At 41.3% G+C, this 14,428-nt stretch overlaps 2 protein-coding genes across 2 annotated transcripts; one reads left to right on the top strand and one right to left on the bottom strand.

The window, feature by feature from the left end:
• The first annotated feature begins 827 nt into the window (after positions 1-827).
• Positions 828-9,965, top strand: ing3 (inhibitor of growth family, member 3). The gene is made up of 12 exons (XM_066704951.1): positions 828-959; positions 1,087-1,158; positions 3,161-3,261; positions 3,580-3,645; positions 4,298-4,394; positions 5,188-5,259; positions 5,343-5,459; positions 5,652-5,815; positions 6,775-6,965; positions 8,232-8,424; positions 8,696-8,734; positions 9,182-9,965. The coding sequence occupies exons 1-12, from the start codon at positions 932-934 to the stop codon at positions 9,296-9,298; spliced, it is 1,257 nt and encodes a 418-aa protein (XP_066561048.1). The 5' UTR covers positions 828-931; the 3' UTR covers positions 9,299-9,965.
• A 16-nt stretch (positions 9,966-9,981) lies between these two features.
• Positions 9,982-14,421, bottom strand: LOC136750142 (D(2) dopamine receptor A-like). Its single transcript, XM_066704949.1, has 2 exons — positions 11,864-14,421; positions 9,982-11,552 (listed from the first exon to the last, which is right to left on the bottom strand). The coding sequence occupies exons 1-2, from the start codon at positions 13,124-13,126 to the stop codon at positions 11,394-11,396; spliced, it is 1,422 nt and encodes a 473-aa protein (XP_066561046.1). The 5' UTR covers positions 13,127-14,421; the 3' UTR covers positions 9,982-11,393.
• Positions 14,422-14,428: the final 7 nt, after the last annotated feature.

The following is a 14,428-nucleotide window of genomic DNA, read 5'->3' as shown; positions in this document are numbered from 1 at the left end:
AGACGGTGCTAGGGATATGGTCGGTATTTTTGCATCGGTTTGTTAAAGGCATCAAGTTAAATCTCCAGTGTATCTGTGCTTGTAGCTGAAATGAGCGAATTAATCCATACATGATTTGAATGATTGCATGAAAGCATTTTCCAAAGACCACCTCAGGGGCACAGTGTTATGTTAAAAAAACGAAACATCTTAACAGAATACTTGTGAGATTACATAAGAGTAATCTTATAACTGGTACAATGCTAAATACAACGGGCTCGCCCTTCACAAGACAATTACGTTGTTTCCGTGAAAAAATTAATGGATATGAATTAATTCATGAGTGAATGAATAAATACATCTATTTTACTGCTTTCATATTCAAAATAAATATTTAATTTTTGCATTCAGCCTTGAGAGTTTTCCTCTATACATTAGCAATTAATTGTGTTTTTTGTTAATCTGCCATTAGCACATAGTATTTTCGAAAAAACTAAATGAATTCATAAATAAATACATTGTGTATAGCCTACATAATACATACATTAATTAATATACAATAATATTATTCGATTTCCACTATTGTTTATTAATGTGTTAGTTCAACGTTAGTTTGTTTTCTTTTTTCTTTTTTCCCCCATTTTTACACTAGACCTTTCCCGTCCCTAACAGGTTCGGTCCTTGAAGTCCTATTCTGCATTACGTAGGCGGAGAAGTACGGATAGGACTACAATACCCGTGATCCCCTCTTCACACAAACCCTACAAGTACGTCACTCAAGAACTCAAGAGCTCGACCAATCACAGTGCAGGAGCTCAGCCGCGTCAGACCCAGTGACCCCCGTGGGAGAGTGATTATTTTTTTTTTTTCCTTGAGCTGCTAGAGGAGACGGCGCCATATTGAAAGACTTAAATTCTTTTAATACAAGCCTAAAAACGCCAATTTAGCCAAAATGTTGTACTTGGAGGATTACTTGGAAAGTAAGTAACATCTTTGATAATAAATATCCGTGCCAGTTATCGTACGAGAGTGCCACGGGTTTGTACATATTATCCCTTATCGTTTCCAGACTGGTAATGTATTCTGTTTTTTTCTTCTCTTTGGCAGTGATCGAGCAGCTACCCATGGATCTCCGCGACAGGTTTACGGAAATGAGAGAAATGGACCTGCAAGTTCAGAGTACGCATTGCATCAACGTGACCGCTTCCACGATACTGCCGCGCTGGTTATTTTCACGGCATGCTCTTATTTCGGATGCACACTCTGTCTAATAAGCATCCAGTAAAGCAAATAGGGAACAGTTCATTGACAAGCAAAAGTTTATTTCCCCCCATCTTAACGTAAACCATGTTAAACGAAGGTGTTCATATCTGTGATTCGCGGGGTTTTGGTTCTGCATGCGATAGGCAACGTTTTGTGGATGCAGAAGGTCGTTAAAACAATTTGAATGTAGCGTATTGGGGCATCTTTATTTTTAAATTCCCCATGTATACCCGGTTATATAATAGAGCATAGAAGGGAGCAGTTTCTGAAACCACACTTGAAGTCTCCTCGGCTGTGCAGTTTATTGGTTGAGACGGTGTAGTTGAATGCAAGGGGATCTTAATGGTATATTTCATCAGTTGTGTGCACACAAATATAAGATGAGCGTTATCCAAAAAGTACAGAAGTCGGGAGTTTTATTTGGGGGGATTCCAGTGTCCGTAAGAAAGTAATCGTGCGCAATATTAAAATGATCTGTACAGCAAAATGTTGCAGCCAAGCGCGAAACCGCGGCCGATGCAGGATAGCGGGCGCTGCCGGGGAAGGGAAGCGGAAGGAGCGGAGAATTGAAATGTTAGTGAGATCCCGGCCCTGCGCTTCTCTGCTGCTGCTTGAACAACTATTTGTGCACAATGTTAGACAATGTGTTTGAATGCCTTGTAGTATTCCTGAGTATATCCCAACTACAATTTAGTTGTCCCTTCCCCCCCAATATCCATATTCACTATAAAACATAGTTTAGCCCTGTAGTGTTGTGTAGTGTATATACTCACTCACATACATGCATACAAACACACACTGTAATCTCCAAATAAATCCAGGAGAGAGGGTAAACACTAGTTCATTTAGCAGAGAAAGGCATATGTTTCAATATAAATGAAATGGAAACCTAAATGAATTATACACCTATCAATATTCTATTAATCTTTAGAATATAGTTCAAGTATAGTTACATATATTTCTGTATACATGATAATCAAATGTATTGAAACCCTGGAAATCAGTATTCTGCAGTGTGTAGCCCTTTAGTCGGGTCATTCATTTCTCAGAAGGCACATGTTCCGTGGCTTTTCTCGGTGTGAGCCACACGTTCTCTGTTGGGTTGAGGTGTGGCGTTAGTGGCGGAGTGCGGTGGTGCTGGAAAGCGCTCTGTGACGCAGCGTGAGGGGATTCGGCTGCAGTAACCCAGTACATTTTGGAATCCAGCTGCTGTTCGGTGTTCCAATAAGTGCAGCAGGAAACGTGACTGTTTCTGCGATGGGTGTGGTGCTATTGCAGGCAGCATTGACAGCAGTGGCTGAATGGTATTTCAGAAAAACTTCAGAGATTGGAAAATCCAAACATATTTTGAAATGCTTGTACAGATATAAATACTATAAATAAATATGCCCAAACTGGCTTGTCAATTATAGACCAGACATTTTTCATTTTAGTCTGAAGTGTATTGTTCCTTGGTTAATTACCTGAAAGCAGTTCAATGGCAGCATATAAAAAATGTTGATATTCATCTCCGAAACAACAGCATTGGAAGTTAAAAGCAATAGTTTGCTTGTTGTTTGTCAATGATCAAGGTGCTGTTTTCCTCTTAATGTGACATTGAGTCACTGATTTGTGTAACTTTTTACTGGCATTCCCTGTTGTACAGGGGTATGTCTTTTTCAGTTAGCTGTAATAGTGCTCTGTGACGATAGCGAAGCCTGCTTTGGAGAATTCAGTTAGTAAGAAAAACAAAACAAATACATGTTGACAAAACATGATTTGTATAGAAAGTAATACATCTTTATAGATGGATAAAAAACGACATAGCTGTTAATAACTTATATATGTATGTAATGCAGCCAGTTTTTTCTTTTTTTCTTTTTTCTTTCTTTGTATCTTCTCTGATGTTGTAATGGGGTTTATGTTCTTACGACTACAGATGCCATGGATCAACTGGAACAGCGAGTTAATGAATTTTTTATAAATGCTAAGAAGAACAAACCAGAGTGGAGAGAAGAACAAATGGAATCAATAAAAAAGGTGAGCTTAAACTGTTGCGGTCATCTTTAAGTTTGTAACAGATGTTTTTTAGTGTGTATATTCATAGATGAAATGCATAATTGTGCTTGTAGGTGGTAAGTATGGATTTGCAAAAACTGTTGTTTTTATTCAAAGGTGCAGTGCCCTCATAAAGTTGCTACTGTTTGTTTTGCAAATTGGGCAGTTTTAAGGGTGTCAAAACTCAAGTTAAACAGGGATTTAACAATCAATATATTGTATTATATTTCTAATAAGAAAATACCAAGACACAGCCACAACTGTATGTATATATTATATATATTTTGTTCTCTGTTTCAGGATTATTACAAAGCACTAGAAGATGCTGATGAGAAAGTCCAATTAGCAAATCAGATTTATGACTTGGTGAGTAACAAAAGACACCATGGTATTTGGAAAAAATGAATCCTTAGGATCGCATCACATGCTTGTTTCTGGAGTAAGAATGAAAAACACGGTCCAAGCCAACCCAGCAGAACTGCCTGGGGAAAAAATAAACAGAGGGGGACTGTTTTGTGCTCCACAAGCTTGCAGTTTGTTGCAATCACACTGGAGAGTAAATTTTATTATTTGCCAGTAGGTGGCAGTGAACTCATTTATTTGATGGTGTTAGATCACAGTCTAGTGTTTTAGTCTAATTGCCATGCTCATCAAAATGTCTTTAATGTTAAGGTGTGAATTTACAACTCCATGAATGAAAAAAGAGAGAACCACACACTGAAAATACTTTGTTAGTCTTTTTATTGTTTACAAACCAAAAAATACTTTTCAGCGTGATTTTTTTTTTTTTTTAACCTCACAGCATTGTGTAAACGAGTGCTATGCTACACAAGGATTTTAATTATTTGGAAAGTTGTGATCAAAGTATCATGTTATCATATTTGAATCGTTAGCATCACTTGTTTTATTCTTAATGAACTAATTTGAAGGAAAGCACCCAAGTGACCCAAGCTTTTGAGAATGTAGCCGAGGCGCGTGTGTAGTGTTATTGGTTCTGTTGACACTTTTATGAAAACAGGTTGACAGACACCTAAGAAAGCTGGACCAAGAGCTGGCCAAGTTTAAAATGGAACTAGAAGCTGACAATGCTGGGATTACGGAGATTTTGGAAAGACGTAAGTACGATCTGGAGCACAGTGTTGGGACTACATGTGAACGAACTAGTTCCTGAACCACATGGCCTCAACATGATGTGGGTTCTCACTGTGCAATTATTTGTGTTTTGCCAGTTGTAAATAATTGGATGAGCAGTTTGCCCATAGGAATTATCCGTACCCCGTGGGACCTCTGTAGATAATATCCAAGCAGCAGCTTCCAGGGCCAAAGTGATGTACTGCTGTAGCAGTCTGATAACAAGGTCAATTTGTGCATAAGTCAGTAAAACACCTCAGAAGCCTCCAGCCCAACAAAAGCAGTGGTGGGGGGGTAAGGTTTCAGAATTCAGCATGCCCTATGTCTGTGCTAGGGAATAGTGGGAATGTTTCACCCTGAGACATAGGAATGAGTGTGGACACTTTCTGTTCGAGATATTTATATTGCAAATGTTTGTCATGTTCAGTGTTTGTTGTTGGGTTTCTAGTTTCTGTATGTGTGATCATGCTGATTATTTTCTCAAGTGTAATTTTGTGGTTGGAAAAGTCCATGGAAAAATGTTTTTTGCTGGCTGTGGAGGCGAATGAACACTGTAGAATATACTTGATATAAATGGTGTCTTCCCACAAACTGATGCAGTCTGTCAAGTATGGCCCCTTTCACACCAGCACACCAACCCAGGCCCTAACCCACTTACTGAAATTGTAGTGTGGAAGCAGATTCCCAGCCTGCTTGGCACCATGTCTTAAACTGGGGAGGGTTGAAAGGTGTTGAAGATGCCTTCTGACTTCGGTCTCTTGTGTGTGACTTTCTTAGGTTCTCTAGAAATGGACAGTCCCTCACAACCTGTAAACAATCATCATGCCCACTCCCACACCACCGTAGAAAGTAAGTTATTTTTATTTATTTTTTATTGTGTTTTATATAAATAGGCATACTTAAACAATCTTCTCCTAAATCACTTTCCTTAGAAAGAAAATACACCGCACCAGCTCACCATACCACAGAGCACGTTCCTGAGAAGAAGTTTAAATCTGAAGCTCTCCTGTCTACGCTCACTTCTGACGCGTCTAAAGAAAACACACCAGGTAATGCACCTGTAGACCTGCAGCTCTATGGAATGTGCATTGCTGTCAGTTCACTAAGATTTTAATCTCGGTTTGCCAGTGTCCCTATGCCATTCATGTGTCAGTTCCCATAGTTTGTCAAATGCAGGTGTGTCGACTCTTCAACGCTGACTTCTCCTGTACGTAACCTCTGTGTTGCTGTCTTCTCCGTAGGGTGTCGGAACAGTAATTCGTCCTCGTCTTCAAACAACGTTTACAGTGTGAACTCCTCTCAGCCCCTGACTTCCTACAACTTGGGTACCCTGACGTCAGGCGCGGGGGCAGGTGCCGGAGCCATTTCCATGGCAGCTGCCCAGGCTGTACAGGCCACAGCTCAGGTAATGAACAACCCCCCCACACCTGCTCCCGTCTGATCTCGTGCACCACCAGCCTTGTGTTAATTATCCTAGTGTGAAACAATCACCTGTGGAGGGCTTGTACAGGAATAGTAATGAAGCTGCGTGTTGCTTGGAGTTCAGTTCTCTTCCTGCAAGGACATGCAAGTCCATACCATTCTGTGGCATTCTGAGTATTTCACTCCAGCCCTGTCCGAAGCAACATTGTATTTTTGGAGCTGTTTAAATAAACACATTTACATTTACCTTCTTTTTACTAGATGTATTCTGATTTATAACATAAATATAATACATATTGCATAACACCTATGGAATAATGCACTTTTCTCATCCAGAACACACACTGTGACACACTCTGACACACGTGCAGAAGTGTGTCATGAGCCAAGTCATACAGTAGCCTTTAGCCTTTTAATATGAACCTGAATACACAACATAAGTTAGCCTTTTAAAAAGAGGCAGGCAGCCAGGGTTTGAACAGCTTGCACACAGTCATGCAACACCATTTTGTAGACATCTGCTTGTCTGAAATCCAGTGGTGTCAGCTCTTCATTCCTAGACCTGCAGTGCGAGTGTTTCACTCATCCCGATGCACCCACGCCTGCATGTATGATCAGTTGAGTTAGTCAAGCCAGTATTGCGTGACACCCATTTGGAGACGTAGTAAGGGACTGTATTGTATATGTTTTTGTGGTCTTTTGCCTTATTATCTGATGCGCACTGATGCTACCAGTATGTCCATGGATAAAGAAAGCAGTGGCCACCATAGATGAGAAGATTGACTGTTGTGATGTAGGAGTAGATGATCTCAGGGTAGATGTATTTAATAGTAGCCACAGAATTTCATTTACAGAATATCATTCTTGGCTGCTCTGTCAGAATCGCTATATAACCCGATGCCTACAAATCAGGATTTAATGTGTGCATGACATATGTTTCAGATGAAAGAAGGCAGGAGAACGTCCAGTTTGAAGGCCAGCTACGAGGCCATTAAAAATAATGACTTCCAGCTCAGTCGGGACTTCTCCTTGTCAAAAGAGACCACGGGATACTCGTCGTCGGCGTTGGCATCCACCCTCACACAGACTGTGACATCATCCTCTTCGGACTCACAGAGGGGCCGGAAAACCAAGTAAGTCAAACACTGACAACGAACCAGAACGCCACCGTGAGATGGGTCCCAAATAAGTTTCTGCTTCAGAAACACATACAGTTCTAATGGATGAGAAACCGGGGTCTCGTGTGTTTTGCTGCCAGAGACTGATTTTAACCCTTTCAGCTGAGTGTGGAGAATGCCACGATCTGAGTGATAGACACAATTAAGGGTAAAAAAAACTTTAAAAGTTGTAATATAAACCTGGGCTGTATATCAGGATGGAAAAATAAAGGCTGTAGTGGAACAAAGCTAATTAAAATTGATTGGCGAGAACCCCCTGCTGCGGAAGAGGAATGTGCTTCCTGGTGTTGTGATGACTGACTCCGTCCTGTCCATGTGTGCCGTGTGATTAGGGTACTTCAGCATGTAGTAACTTGATTTCACAGGAGAAACTGGTAATCATCCCACACTGTGAATCCCGCAAGACTCGGCTCTTTCAATTAACAGAGGCAGGGCAGTGTGCTGTGGCTGCCCTACAGTGACAGGAGGGTCAGTTTCAACACATTGCTTGTGATTTATAACCTATGTTTCATATTGTAGTCAACTTGCACAGCAGATGTGTACACCAGAATGTTCCTCTGATTGCTTTAACTGCAGTCATTTAAATCTTTTTTTTTTTTTTTGTCCCTGTGATGCTAATTAACATATTCCTGATGTGGGCTTCAGAGTTGACATATTAAGATATAGAAGTCATTATTTAAGTCAGCTTTACCACAAATACTCGGTTCAGCACAGAGATTGTCTTTAGTCTCTCCACCAACACAGGAAGTCTTAAGTGAAAACGTTTACCTACCTGCTTTATAATTCCCAGTCACCCTTTTGTGGAATAGTAGTTTTGACGCACTGTGGAAACATATAAAAAGTGCATCAGATTCCAGCTAATTAAGAGATTGATTGGCAAGTTATTTTTCGAAAAATGTTTTTATTCTTCCTCTCCTCCAGCTTTGATGCAAAGGCAATGATCACGAGCTTGTAACTAGCAAAAGTCTCTGGGGAAGAAATCATTTTCTTTGAGAAATGTCTTGAGAGATTTTAGTGTAGGATGTTACAGATACACTTTCCCTCCTCTTATCTGTTAAGAAAACCATCTTGGTTTGAAAATGTACATCTGGTACAATCATATTCCATGTAGACTTCTCAAAGAACAAACATCCTGGTCACTTTTAGTTGTGAATTGGCATTATAATTCACAACAGGCTGTGCTCTGCTCTGTTCACTCAATCGTTTCATGTGTTTTTACAGAAGTAACACCAAGTCCTCCAACCACCAGTCATCTTCATCGTCCTCCTCCTCCTCCCTCTCTTCCTGCTCGTCCTCCTCTGCGCTGGCCCAGGAGCTGTCTCAGCAGTCCTCTGCCCTCCCAGAGTCGGACTCCAACAACCAGGTGGACTGGACCTATGATCCCAACGAGCCTCGCTATTGTATCTGCAATCAGGTATGTCCTGGGTGGGTTGTTTTGTGTGGAACTCAAGAATCTTCTAAAGTGAAATCTGATCTGTTAAAGTAGGGTAAAGATTATCGTCCGATTTAAAGAACGAACAAAAAGTTTAGATGTTTTTGTTCCACATTAAGCATACTGATGTCTTTTGGTTTGGTAGTGTTCGTAGATATTCTGTATTTATTTTTAATTAATTGAGATGAAGCAGATCTGATAGTAGGCCTATACTAATTAAGTTTTGTGGGTAATTGTCAATTTTCCATTCCAGGTTTCCTATGGAGAGATGGTGGGCTGTGATAATCAGGATGTAAGTCTGATTTATTTATTTTAATTTTTCTCTGAGATGTAAATGGTGAAGAATGAGTGTGTTGTATACATCCAATACAAACACAACCCTTTCAGAATATACAGGGAGATCCTGTACAGAATTCTTCTCCATTTCCTAGCAGTACCGTTGCCCCATTCCAATAGGATATCAGATTGCATTGCCTTTTTCCCGCAGCCTGTTCTCCAGGAAGTCTTGTGTTTATTTTTGTGAGACATTTTAAGCAAAATCCAGAGCAAGACTGTTGGTACACTAAATGGCTATGGGAATCGCAGTCCCTGGTGAGCAGAATCTGGAGCTGTGAGTGTCTGCCTGTGTGGAGTATGCCTGTCTTCCCTATGGTCTTGTGGGTTTTCACCTGTACTGGATGGAAAATGTTGTGGGTAGACTGATGTATTGCAACCTGCATTCTTTTCTCCTCTCCTACAGTGCCCTATAGAATGGTTTCACTATGGATGTGTTGGGTTGACCGAAGCTCCTAAAGGGAAATGGTACTGTCCCCAGTGCACTGCTGCTATGAAGAGAAGAGGAAGCCGACACAAATAGACGACTCGACCAATAAATGACATGGTAAAGCAGCGTCTTAAAGGAACTAACTCGCAAATGTAATTTCTCATCAACTGACGGCTGAACATTTGTGTTGTTCTTTTATATGCAACGTTTTCTACGTGCTGCGTTTCTCTGAGAGTAATTTGTCTTTTTTTGTGTCGAGAGTTTGTAACGGTAATTTTTTATACATCGATCTTAAAGCCTACTGCTACAGATGCATTACACTTTCATAATACATTCCACCGTTCATTTGAGTATTTAAAAAATTATACACTTGACAGCATGAAGTGCTTGTTATTATACAAAGTAAATTAAGTGCTTTAAGGTGTGTAGGATTATCTAAGCAGAAGCAAGACCTAACACCTCATCTGCTGGAAGTGTTTTTTTATTAGACGAATGTGAAGAGGAATGTGTCGGATATTACTCACACTATATCTGACCGATACCATTTCTGTAGAAAGCCACACCATGTCAGCAGGCTGAAGAAATTAAAAAAAAAAAAAAAAAGAATCTGCAGTAACAATGTACAGTATAGGAACAATGTCAGTACCCTGTAGTGTGTAAATCTGTTTGTGCCATTAGTCCGTTATCATTTTGCACTAAAATTGGTGCATGTTTGAGAGATACTGGAAAAAAATAAAATGATCAAATTCTTTTGATACTACCAAGCTTCTCTTTTTAGTATGGTTTTATTCATTTTTTTGCTATGCTCCAATTTTTTTTTAGTCTCTTGGTCTGTGGGATTCAATAATCTTCCCTATGAAATCTGCCCAAGATCAAAAACACTGTTGAGATGAAAGAAAACAAGTCACAAAAAGAGCTTGCTGCCTTAAGTGGAGGTGTCAAACTGATAGACCATATCAGTGCAACAGGACTGGAGAACAGGGGGCCCAGCCTGTACTGCTTTTACAATTTAGATGATTTATTTGATGCAGCCCAAGGTTGCCCCAGTTGTGTCTTGTAAAGTGGATTCAGTGTTCAACACATTCATTTCATTTGGCGTTGATCTGTTTGTAACTTGTTTGTTCATCTTACCATGAGTATCAAACAGTGATGCCACACTGAACAGTAAAACCATAATAACCGTTATGACGTATGAAAACAAATTGTTTAGAAACCCTGCTCTTTATTGTATAAAGTTCTCAACATCCAATTGAAAGTGATAGTCATTTAGCTTCATAAATAAATGTCATTAAGCTGAGAGTTAAGAGAGTAGTGCAAACTGACACTATAGATTTGTGTGGTGTGGTGGTCCAAAGTTTGCACACTGCTAAGTGTGAGAAGATATTAATACATGTATAGTTTCATTTACTGTATTTAACACACTGAGTAACACATTAAAAAGGCAGTGAATACTGTTGACAATAACTACATTAAGTAAGGCAGTGAGTCTTCATTTAATTTTTTTTGTTTGTTTTTAAACAAAGCTTTACAGTTTACAATACAAAAGCCAGCCAAACAGAGATGCTGGCAAACCTCTTTTTGCCATTTTATCATCTGTGTTTTGACATCAAATGTAAACCAGATATGTGTAGGATATATATTTTAACTTGTATGTCTCCAACAGTAAACAAGAACATCAGTATATACCAAAACAACTTTAGCCTTTCCCTGTGCCACGCCTCTCTCAGGGGTTGCATTTTCACATGACCAGGAAAGCCAGTAAAAAAAAAAAGGCCAGCTTGGCAAGATTTAACTCATTAATGCATCATGTATTTTATTAAAATTAATTAAAAACAACAAAAAACTTTAAATTAAATTAGACCCTTGGGGAAAACTCGTGTGGGTAGAAAATTACCTTGACAAACTTGGTTATTTTAGTAAGTAGGATAAATACATCCTATACAAACTGCTGTGCTTAGAGAAGGCATTGAACTGCTAGACTTGTTATCGCCATAACCCAATGTGAAAGAAACTGAAACACTACGGGTAGATCTAAATAAGCAAGTAAGACAGGAAATGCTCCATTCTGAATGTGCTACAGCGTTTGAAGAACTGGGAAAGATTTCTGCATAGATGCCAAAAACACACCCAGAGCTGTGCCTCCTGTATTGAAGGCCAGGGAAGGACTAAGCGGAACTAATAGCTTAGGTTAACTGCTTGAACACATTTTTGAGATGAATTTTGCTTTGATTTGCTGGAATTCTGACCTGAATTGTGGGTTTACAACAGCGTATGTAATGGGATTTATAGCTGAAGTCATACAGACCATTGCAACGGAAAACGTTTCCACTTCTAAAATCCACAGCATCTGCAAGCAAAAAAGAAAGGTCTGTTTACAAAGTATTGCGTTTTCATCGGTGGTTCATTTTCTACTGTGGCCCCCCATCCCATGCAACCTCCGGAAACTGACCCTCCATCACCAGAGGTTGGGACCCCCTGATGTAATACATTCTAGTGTAAGCGTCATTGTCAGGTATTTAACAAATATTTTGTAATCACACAAAATGAATCTTGCCATTTATACATCATTGTTTATTTGTATTAACTGCAACGACTGTTGATACTATTTACCCTACGACACGGGCCTTTAATAATACCAATTAATCAATTAAGACTTACTGCTCGTCGATTGCTGTAGTTGAAGAAATTCACCAGCACCGACACAACGAGCGGCATCCAGAGAGCTAGAAAGGTGACGATGATGTAGCCCGACCGTTTTGCCAGCTTGCTTTCTTTGCTCTTTCTCGCTCGCTCTTTGCTGGCAAACGAGGGCATCATGCACACGGCCCCCGTCAGATCGGGCCCCGGGGCGGCGGACACGGGTGCGGAGGGGCGGCGGGCTTCAGCCCCTGCGGACAGATGCGCCTCTGGGATGTCCGATGCAGAAAGAGCATCCCGAGGCTGCCGCCCCGGACACGGCACAGTAGCACACGAGTCGGGTTTAGTCGGCGATATGGCAGGTGTGGGAATCTGATCCGATATGTCGTGTGCAGTAACAGAAATGGCTGGGAGAACAGTTTCTGTATTGTGGACTTCAGCCGCGGATAACATTGGCGGCTCCCCCAACGGTGCTGCACTTACCACTCCAGGCACAGCGGCTGTGCTTTCGGTAAGTGTGTCCTGTGGCTTTTCTCCGTCGGCGGGTCCCTTCCCCTGGGTTTCTACACTTTGGGTCTGTTTCACGGAGGGAGCAGGGTGGCCGATTCCTTTATCAAATATTTTCTTAGCGTGCATCTTCACTAGGACAAATATGCGGCCGTAGCACCCCGTAATGACGGTTAAGGACGCGAACCACACCGGCACTAACACGTAAAGTCCGAAAGCGTCGAAGGATGCCAGCACCCCTGTGGGCATTGCCCTGCATTTCATGTACACCGGGCTGTCCCGGGCTAAGGTTAAGCACAGGGGGGACAGGAGCACCGCCACCGCCCAGGTGAGAGGTATCCAGATTTGAATCCTCCTCTTCCTCTGGCTGCCTTTGAAAGGTCGCGCTACGGCCTGATACCTCTCGGCACTGATGCTGACTATGGTGAGGAGCTGGACGTGGCAGCTGAGGGAGAAACACACCGCCTGGGCGTCGCACACCGCGCTGCCCAGATCCTGGCCGCTGTAGCCGCACACGCTGATGGCGAGCAGCAAGGGGCAGTCGATGCCGCACCGGAGGAGGTCGCTGAGCGCCAGGTTAACGAGCAGCGCGTTGCTGGAGGTCTGCAGGCACTTCTGCCGGGACACAGCCAGGATCACCAGGGCATTGCCAGACACGCCGGCCAGGCAGGTGAACAAGAGCAGCACGCCGCCGGCCACGGCGAGGCTCACGGCAGAGCCACTGCACCACTTAGTACAGTTCGCCTGCTCCCACCTATCCGTCTCATTCGCTCTCATTTCCAAATTGCCAAAGAGCTTAAAACGTAGTGGGAATTAAACCCATCTGGTCTCCAGATCCCTTTCCGTTAACGTCAATCACAATGTGCAGCCTAGTACTGGGAGACAAGCGTGTCGTTTCTTGGTGTCATTTAGTTTAAGACTGCGGCTCATCAGACACCACGCACTGCCAGGAGTAAAGCCAGTCGCTGCTGCTGCGGGAGTTGCTGTCAGCCTGCTAACGCAGCTCGCTCCCCGCAGTGTGATGTTCAGACCCCCGGGCATGCGAAGAACTGACAGCCCACAACAATGAATGAATGTTGAAACGTATTATTTTTATTATTATTATTATTATTATTATTATTATTAAAACAGCCCATCAAAACCACGCAGATCTTCACAAAACTTTATGTTGTTAAATAACCCACAACGTATAGAAATGACCTTGAATATTAAAGGTTAGAAAGTAATTAATTATGCTTTTGTTTTGAAAATATTATGTGCTTAGGTGTTAGTGGAAACGGATGGATGTGTTTGTGTGTGTGTGTGTGTGTGTATATATCTACACACACGAGAAAGAGAGAGAGAGAGAGAGAGAGAGAGACCACTTAGCATTGATTTCTGAACTTGGGAGTGGTCTCATTTTTTTCTAGAGCTGTATATATATATATATCATTATGAACTAACCATTTAAAACTAACCATGCAATATATTACAAACAAAATTAAGCCATAACTGAATAAATAACCAAAGCAGTTACTTAATAATGGTAAAACAAGAAAAAAAAAAGAGAAATATGTTGCTGTTGTGATCCAGTAAAAACCCAACTGTATAAATGGGTAATTGTGATTCTGGATAAGGGCGTCTGCTAAGAAATGTAATAACAGAAACTGTGAGTAATGGTATAATCATCAGTAACTAAAGGAAATTAAACTTTGTTAAACCTGCAGGCACTTGACAAGCTATACTATTTACCCACGGGACAGATGTCTTAGAAAGAAACAATATATTAAAAGTATTGTCAATAGTTTAAGCAAAACCCCCACAAATGTCAACTGTTTCTGTATAGTCACATATATGGGCTCAGGGCACGGCACGTTTTAAGCTGAATTTTAACGTTGACTTTTAGATAACATTTTATCTAAGTAAAACACATCATTAAATACAAAACATTTCACGGGGAAACGATAATGATTTCTGCAGTCAGTCATTCCACCAGAAATAGATATGTAGTGTGCAATGTGGCCGTGGCTCCAGGAATAGCAGTGTCCCGCTGAGACGCGCACGCCGGGTTAGGACGCATCGGCCAACCAGCAACACAAC

Source organism: Amia ocellicauda, chromosome 5 (genome assembly GCF_036373705.1).
Source record: "Amia ocellicauda isolate fAmiCal2 chromosome 5, fAmiCal2.hap1, whole genome shotgun sequence".
NCBI classification, from domain to species: domain Eukaryota; kingdom Metazoa; phylum Chordata; class Actinopteri; order Amiiformes; family Amiidae; genus Amia; species Amia ocellicauda.
This window is presented reverse-complemented; position numbering and strand designations above follow the sequence as displayed.